General features: G+C 48.0%; 1 protein-coding gene across 1 annotated transcript; it reads right to left on the bottom strand.

Moving 5' to 3' along the window:
- Positions 1-4882: 4882 nt before the first annotated feature.
- LOC136661523 (kallikrein-11-like) lies at positions 4883-8916 on the bottom strand. Its single transcript, XM_066638808.1, has 3 exons — positions 8698-8916; positions 7522-7605; positions 4883-5041 (listed from the first exon to the last, which is right to left on the bottom strand). The coding sequence occupies exons 1-3, from the start codon at positions 8860-8862 to the stop codon at positions 4883-4885; spliced, it is 408 nt and encodes a 135-aa protein (XP_066494905.1). The 5' UTR covers positions 8863-8916.

The following is an 8916-nucleotide window of genomic DNA, read 5'->3' as shown; positions in this document are numbered from 1 at the left end:
TGCTTCAGAGTGGGGAATATGCTCTTAAAGGCAGAATCCTGAGCCTTCATTAAAACAAAACAAAACCCAACAAGTTTCTAGTCCTTGCTGTTGCTATGCTGCTACACAGTGGTTTGCTATTTGCTCCGGGGTGTGGATGGAGTTGGGTGGATGGAGAAGCAGTGCCATCTTAAGATAAAGAGTGTCTCTCTTTATCATGGAGAGACAGGGAGAGTTCTCTCCATGATAAATGGAAACACAGCTTGTTTCCTGCCTCTGGTTGGATGAATTAAAGTGACTTTGGGGGCTTCTGGTTCATTCTGTACATCTTAACTTGTTAGGTATGATGTGGCTGAAAAGGCCGATGTGGCTGAAATCGGCCGATGTGGCTGAAAAGGCTGATGTGGCTGAAATCGGCCTTTTCAGCCACACTAGATGCTGTTCCAGAACCACCTTTCAGAGCGCGATACCATAGTCTTTCGAGATTGAAGGTTGCCAGCTATGGAGGTATGATGTTCCCTCATGGTCCAAGGCTCATTGCAAGGTATATACCAGTAGTGGAAACTGGCCTCCAGGAGCACAAATGGCTAACCTACATCTAGTAACCTGTGCAGATTTTCTCACTCAGTTCATGGCTCAAAAACCAGCCTTGCATCCCCATATGACAGGCTGGTTCCCTTAACCCACAGGCCTTTTGTGCATTCTGTCTGCAGAGGCAAAACGAACCACGGCTGCATAAATTGAAAGAAGCGTACCAAGTGATCACCCAGGTCCCATCCTGTTCATGAGGCCAACAGAGGCAGTTGTCTCAAGTGGTTGATTGGGGGGGGGGCTGCCTTTGCTGCTGTTGCTCCTCCCACTCCCTGGATAGGGAAAGGAAGAGGGGAACACAATGGAAGTATGGAGGAGAGAAGAGTGATGGGGTAGAGTGCCTTTCACACTGTAGCCTAAACACTTCTTCTGTTCCACATTTCCTCTCCTGCTGTGCTCGCCTCCTTTTCATTTCTAGGAAGCAGGAAGAGCAACCTAGGTAAAATAGGAGCTGGCAAACAGCACACAACCTCAGGGTGGTCTTCAGATGTCTTGGACTCTTCTATAGAGCGGTTCAAACACTGGATGCACTAAAACCCTGATGAACTATGCGCACATGTGCAAATAACACCTCCCACTTTCTCAGTAATGCTGAGAGCAAGTGCGTCGAAGGGGAAGAATGCTGAGATGGAATATCTCAGCCTCTCCCTCCTGGCGAGCTCCTCTGCGGAGGAGAAAAGTTGGCATTAAACCTGACAGTGTTTACAACTTGATCCCCCATCTCTCCTAAATCACCCCAGATGTAGAGCGTGGAGAGGCGCATTTGTTTGACCTCTTGTAAAGGGAGCTGGATGTGTAGCCCTCTGTGTTATACAGCTACAAGTTCTATTTCTGGTCATTTGAGTTATGTGGAAGTAGAGTTTATGCATCTTGTGCTTTTTGCTAACCCTCTATGTGTTTGTTTTTTTCTGGGAAGGGAGAGGTCAGCAGGCAAACACATTAGTTCCAACACATGCGCATACATTCTCTCTCTCTCTGTTTTGCCTGTCTCCTGTAAGAATTGTTCAGGAAACATGTATGTGTGTTCTGTACACCACAAATATAATAAGAATAAAAAAATTTGCTCAGTAGGGAGATGTGTTTTTGAGTTTCAAATGCCTTCTGGCTTCCGAGCCCTGTCAGAGCATGGATGGGCTTGAGCTATACACGTGTGCTTCTGGGCATTTATGAGGTAGCACTAAACCTTGATTTGTATTTGAATGGAAAATAACACCCAAGTTTCTAGCCCTCATGGCCGAGGGGAAAATATTTGGAAATAAGGGCCATGGTTGCTGAAGGGGCAAGTGAGGAAGGGCATTTGGTGTTGAGGTGGGGCTTCTGGTGTCTTGCAAAGTCACCAGACTCCAGTACTGAATTTCTTCCATGAGAGATGGCAGGATTACAGCCTGCCCCTTGACCGGTATCCTTGAGAACACATCCAGAAGAGAGCTGGTGCTAAGTTATCTCTGTGTGAAATCACAAGGGTGTGGGTTCTGAGTAGGATTGGGGAGGGATTTTTCAGTCCTTTGTGTACAGGTGGAGCCTGTTTATCTGTGGATTTTATATCCCAAGACCTGGCTCAAGGTGGGTCCCCCAGACCTGCATTGAGCCAGACTTGGCCCAACCTGAACCCTTCAAAGGCAACCAGAGCTGTGCTGAAGTTGTGCAGACTTCAGAATGGCCCAAAAGGCAAAAAAATAATATTCAGCTGCTGTGCTCCAAACTCCTATGGCGCACATGTGGACCTTTTGTGGCACACTAATGTGCCGTGGCATGCTGGCTCAAAATTGCTGCCCTAACGACTACAGAACATTGACTTCCCAGTAAGTCTAAAGTGAATATCCCCCCCCCCAATTCCCTCCTGCTCATGGTTTGGTGTCAGAAATGCCCCCTCCCCACTAGACACATTTCTTTGTCAACTTCTCACTTCAGTGCACCATCCCACAACCATTTATAGCCCAACATGTGCTGCTCTGTGCTTATGGCCTCCACTTTGTCACTTCTCCTTATGACCGAAATGACACAGCAAGGGTCATGCATCTCAGGCTGCAGCGTAGCTATTCTTGAGCAGAAGAAACCACTGCCCTCCCTCTTTGGTTATCTTACACACACCCTTCTACACTCCTCTCGCAAACTGTGCAGCAACCCGTGGCCTCCCATAGAAAGGGCAGGAGATGATCCCAAGCAGTTGTGACCGAGCATGCCCTCGGAAAGAAATGAGCATGTCAGCGACTGCCCGAACCCTTTGCATCGGGAGCTTTCCGTCTCCAGTTATTGGGTGAAAATGACAAACTCTCTGGAAATTTAAGGGAATTTCTGGAATAAGAATTTTTGGAAACCGAAAGTTCACAGAATCTCCCACAACACTGAAATACAAAAATCATACCACCATCTTTAAATACTGGCACCTGGATGTTTTCCCAATGGGACAAACGGCAGCCTCAAAGAAATTTTGATGGAGGAAAGTGTGTGTGTGTGTAAGGGGGGGGGGGGACTGTTAAAGCTAGGGCTGGCCCATCTATGAGGCCAACTGAGCCGGTAACCTCAGGTCATGAATGGGTGGTGGGGGAAAAAATGAAGACAGGAGTGGAGCCAAAGAGGTAAGTGTAGAGGAGAGGAGAAAGGTAGGCTAGAATGTCAGGTATGGATGAGGAATCAGCACGCTGTCAGTCAACAAGGGGGTAGCTTTTGATACAAAGACTTCCTAGAGGTCTTTGAAAGTCTCTAGTTAAGCACGCCCACTTTCTAGGAGGTAGTTGGTAGAACCTCACAGTTGCATTTCAATGGGGGGGAACACACCAAGTAAGAGATCTGATAATGGACTTTCTTCCTGACATGGAGCTTGCCCTCATTGCCTACCAATTTGAATGGGGACAGTGTATAATTTTTGAATGGCAGGATCCATCGTGAAAGCACCACATGTTTCTTGATGGGTTCTTTTTTTTCTTTTTGGTTCCCTGCAACGGAATAATACAACTACACCTCTGGATTGTGCGACTCTGTTTGCACAAGGCGTTTCTGTTCAGGGAAAGCCTGGGAGGAAGGAAGGAAAGCACTTGGCTGACTGGTCTTTCCTGTTGCAAGCCAGGCACAAGCGGTGCTCTGGGGTGGGAGTCGAGCAGGAAGGTGGGGGCAAAGCTGGGACAAAGAAGCAGGCTTGTAGAGGAGCAGCAGAAACAGCCTTTCCAGTTGCACAAGTTCATCGGCATACCCATCTCATGGCATGATAAGACAGGTACAGCTCAGCTCACCTGTAGTGTGGTATTGGAATGTGAAACGCTTGATTCATCCTAAGGCAGGGGTGTCAAACCCGTTTCATACAGAGGGCCAAAGAGCTTTCATTGAGCCTCCTGAGGACAGGAAGTGATGTCATCAAGCAGATGATGGCCAGAAATAAGTACTTTTTTATCATTTAGGTACTGATTCGCTGCAAATGACAGAAGAGACGTGCAAATCTTGATCGTATTTCCAAGATATGGGCATGCCCAAAGAAAATGCGGGCTGCCCTTTCAGCAGTGTCGCTTCAGCAGTGCCGTTGTCACTTTGCAGGTCAGCAGCTGAGAGGTGCTCTGCGAAGTGATGTCTCAGGCAGTGGCATAGCTAATGATCGTGTAGCCTACTGCCAAGCTCAAAATGATGCCCCAGAAGTGGCATCACGCCCAGCTTTTTAAAAAAGTGAAAATGAGGAAATATTCCATGGGGGAATGGAACCGAAGTATGGGGGAGAAGCGATCAGTGGCTGGAGCATCTAGCCCACAGCATTTGTCTTCTCCACTCTTCTTCCCCTGCTCTGTTTTTTTTCAACCTGTTGGAACCCAGGCAGCAGAGATGGGCAGAAGACCAGTGGATGGATGGAGAAGACCAGCGGGTTCCCTCTGCCAATTCGTTGCCCAACTTGGCTGCCTCAGTTGGACTCACGGATAAGCCGGCCCTACTTGCACAAGTTCTGCTACGGGTTAAAAGTCATAGTAGGTATGTGCAAGCTCTTGGTTTTAGAGGCAGGCTGCCTCTGATTGCCAGATGCAGGGGAGGGCACCAGGATGCAGGTTGTGTCTGTTGTCTTGTGTGCTCTCTGGGGCATTTGGTGGGCCACTGTGAGATACAGGAAGCTGGACTAGATGGGCCTTTGACCTGATCCAGCAAGGGTCTTCTTATGTCATGTTCTGAAGTTCTGGTAAAAACAAAACAAAAAAATAGATCCAACAAGCTTGTTTTCTGCCCACACCTGTTTTATAGGGTTTCTCAAAAGGGAAATTAAGACTCATACAAACTTGGAAATTATTTATTTACTGCTGGGACCTCAGCATGGAGAAGATGAGCTCTGTTGATAGCCTCAGTTCCAGTTCCTCCACATGGTTTGTTGGATCCAGTTCACATAGTTACATACTTTGGTGTAAACTCCAGGTCGGTTGGCCTGGGCACATTTCTCCATGCCCCAGGAGACAATTCCAGTCAACTGCTGATTGCAGACAAGGGGTCCCCCGGAGTCACCCTGAAGAAGACAGCAGAGTGCTTGACATGGCATTACATCCACTTGCCCCTTTGGGGCAGTGTTATGGCAGCGTCGGCAACAGCTGCACTTGACTGAAACATAACAAACTTTTGAAGAAGGGCCATAGCTCAGTGGCAGAATACATGATGCGCACTCAGAATATCTGTGGTTCCATCCTCAGCATTTCCAGGTATGGCAGAGAAAAAAATTTTGAGAGTCAATGTGGACACAATTGAGCTAGATGAACCAAGGAGCTCTGACTCAGATGAAGGCAGGTTCCTATATATCCATTTTGACAGGTATAATGCCTGGATAAACTATAAAACTATAAACTGCAAAAACCATAAGCAAAGAATCATAACAGTGATAAAAGACGGAAACAGAGAGCCAGTGGAGAAGCAAACAGGGCCCAATAAAATAGGAAGTTTAATAGGATAGTAAAGCAATAACACGATAAGACAGTAGACGCCACAATTTAAATTTTAAGTCCTGGTGAAGTGAACAGTATTAACTTTGTGCCTTGACAATGGATTTGTGTGGCGAGAGGAGGGCAGTGCCCTTGGACTATGGCATAGTCAGGGGCTGCAGCACTTGTGGCAGCAACATTGTGATATCATGATGTCCTCCTGATTTTAGAAATGGGCTGAGTCAGAATGCCAGATGCAAGGGAGGGCACCAGGATGCAGGTTTCTTCTTATCTGGTGTGTTTCCTGGGGCATTTGGTGGGCCACTGTGAGATACAGGAAGCTGGACTAGATGGGCCTATGGCCTGATCCAGCGGGGCTGTTCTTATGTTCTTATGATGTCACTTCCAGGTTCTCCTGGAGATGGTAGCCTTCTCTTTGTGTTCAGCAAACATGAAGAGAAGGAGCCCATTGAAAATTGCCATAGCCACTGCTGTAAATGCTCATGCACTGCAGTTGCCTCCTGACTCAGGAAGCGACTGGAGCATGAGCACACTCACAGTAGAAGCTGGGGTGATATATCCAACCCCTCTGAGTTTTTCCAAGTCGCTGCTTCCTGTTCTTAGGAGCACACATGAGAACAGTGCACAGTGACTTGGAGTAGTGGCTTCTCAGAGCTGCTCGGTGGGGCCATGTCTTCAAGTGGCACCCAGGGAACATGCCCCACCTACTATACCTTAGATACACCACTGCCCTTGGGCACCTGAAGGACCCACCACTGATCCCTGAGACCACCTCTGTCCAGAGCTTTTGTGTAGCAGTGATGGAGCAATTCTTGGGGCTCACCTAAGTAAGGGAGGGCTATAGAGGACAAATTGTTGAGAGCCCCCTGAAATCTCAAGTTGGCCTTGAGGTAGGGCACCCCATAAATAGAGCACCACCACAACAAAAAATGGCTTGCTCCTTGGTTAAATTTGCAGTCTCTGAAGTTGGAGGCAGCTGGGCAAATCATTGTGAAGCGGATCTCTTGACGTTCAGACATGTTCATAGAACACTGAGATTCTTCAATGGGTGGTCAAAGATTCGATAAAACAATGAGAATATTCCTCGATAGTTAATGTTCCTAGGCACCTGTGACTATAGAAAGATCACAACAGGATGCTGCACTAGCACCTGGCCTATGCTATTGCAGCTGTTGTTGGCAACCTTCAGTCTCGAAAGACTCTGGTATCACGCTCTGAATGGTGGTTCTGGAACAGCGTCTAGTGTGGCTGAAAAGGCTAATTTGAGAGTGACAATCCCTTCCACACTGGGAGCAAGTGCAGTCTGTCCCTGGTCTGTCTCCCTGGCTATGGGCCTTCCTTCTTTGCTTCTTTGCCTCAGTCTGTTGGCCAAGTGTCTCTTCAAACTGGGAAAGGCCATGCTGCACAGCCTGCCTCCAAGCGGGCCGCTCGGAAGCATCCTGTTGTGTTTGTTTTGTTCTTTCTCTGTATTTTATGCCAATAAAGGTCTACTGAACTGAGCATCCTGTTGTGATCTTTCTATGCTTTAAGAGGGGGACAGGTTTATGAAGGAAAGTCCATCACAGGTTACAAGCTATGATGACTGTATGCAAGCTCCTGGGTTTTAGAGGTACCCTCTCTCTGAATGCCAGATGCAAGGGAGTGGCAAGTGGATACAGGTATCTTCTTATGTGCTCCTGGAGACACCTGGTGGACCACTGTGAGATACAGGAAGGTGGCCTAGATGGGCCCTGGGCCTGATCTATCTGGCCCTGGACATATAAATATAGGCAGAAGATACAGAGATGGAAAGGTTCAAAAGTCTGAAAGAAGAAAAAAAAAAAAAACCAAGACAAAGGACAGCAGGAAGAACTGAAGAGGAAAACAAGCCATGCCAAGAGATAAGGGACTGAAACTGAACTGAGTTGTGCAAAGAAGTGCCCAGGTGTGATGGATTTCTGATTTGACCATTTGATAGCTCTATAGTTTTATAGGACCATTTTGCATTTGAAAACTTTAATACAAATGTTGTGCGTGGTTTTGTTTTTTGGGGTTTTTTTTTAACCTACCCTACCTGGCAAGAGTCCACTCCGCCCTCTGGCACCCCGGCACACAACATGTTGTTGGTGAAGAGTCGAGGATAAGAGGCTGTACAGGTCTGCGGGGAGAAAATCTGGACATCCCCACATTGCAGGACTTGTGGGAAAGTTGCTGGAAAAAGATTATGATTGCTTGTTGTTATCATTATTATTTCTGTAGCAAATCAACATGCATGGGGCTTGGCAATAGAAGGGAATGTAGGTCTCTGCCCTAAAGCGCCCCCAATCAAGATACTGGAATACGGTAATACAGGAATCCTCCCGCATCCACAGAAGGATCCATTCCAGCCTGTGGCGCCCCCTCCCCCCACAGATATGGAAACCACAGATAAAAGGGGAACTTATGAGTACAATGCTCCACGCCGCCCCTCCCCCATACCCATTCTGTTTTCTTCTTTAACAATCAGGCATGTTCCTTGCTTTTAAAGACACTATAAGAGCAAAGTGACAGGCAGGCAGCCTGAACAGGAAGGCGGAACTATCCAGAGGAGAGCCCATCTCCTGCCAACACTGCCTGGTCTCTGCTTGGTAGGAGCTTAGGTGAAGTGCCCATCACCCCCCATGGCATCAGTTGTTGCTGGCAACCTTCAGTCTCGAAAGACTCTGGTATCGCGCTCTGAAAGGTGGTTCTGGAACAGCGTCTAGTGTGGCTGAAAAGGCCAATTTGGGAGTGACAATTCCTTCCACACTGGGAGCAAGTGCAGTCTGTCCCTGGTCTGTCTCCCTGGCTGTGGGCCTTCCTTCTTTGCCTCTTAACCTCAGACTGTTGGCCAAGTGTCTCTTCAAACTGGGAAAGGCCATGCTGCACAGCCTGCCTCCAAGCGGGCCGCTCAGAGGCCAGGGTTTCCCACTTGTTGAGGTCCACTCCTAAGGCCTTCAGTTCCCTCTTGCAGATATCCTTGTATCGTAGCATATCACCTGCCCATGTTGGCCACCCACTCTGTACACTACTGAGCCAAATTCATTCACCTACAATGTAGTGACTTCTAATTTATGTTGCTCTACTTATATCCCAACTTTGTTCCATCAGGGAACTCAAGGTTGTGTCAGTGGTGCCCCCCATGGGGTCTCTCATCCAGGATCTTACCAGACCTACTTAACTCCAGCGAGATGGCTGAATCATATGCCCAGAGGCCCTGGGGTTACACTACCGTAAGCAGAATCCTCAGTTCCCCTGTGTTCCTACCTTGGGGAGTCGTGACAGTGCCCCATCCGGAAACAAGACATGTCGTTCCCGGGTTAGTACAGTCTGTAGGTAATTTCAGAGGCCGTATATTCCAGCTGACAGGGACGGGACGATCGAGCCTCAGCAGCATGATGTCATTGTTGAAGGTGCGGGCATCGTACTGAGGGTGGCGGATGGTCCTGTC

This window comes from Tiliqua scincoides, chromosome 10 (assembly GCF_035046505.1).
Source record: "Tiliqua scincoides isolate rTilSci1 chromosome 10, rTilSci1.hap2, whole genome shotgun sequence".
NCBI lineage: Eukaryota > Metazoa > Chordata > Lepidosauria > Squamata > Scincidae > Tiliqua > Tiliqua scincoides.
The sequence above is the reverse complement of the archived record's forward strand: the minus strand, read 5'-3'. Positions and strand labels throughout refer to the sequence as shown.

Bases quoted from the DNA above. Each gene is read 5' to 3' on its own strand.
- LOC136661523 (XM_066638808.1), bottom strand. From the start codon at position 8,862: ATGCTGCTGAGGCTCGATCGTCCCGTCCCTGTCAGCTGGAATATACGG. The intron at 7,606-8,697 runs GTAGTGTAACCC...TTCTCCCCGCAG, and splicing joins AACTGAGGATTCTGCTTACG to ACCTGTACAGCCTCTTATCC. The intron at 5,042-7,521 runs GTAGGGTAGGTT...TGTCTTCTTCAG, and splicing joins GCGGAGTGGACTCTTGCCAG to GGTGACTCCGGGGGACCCCT.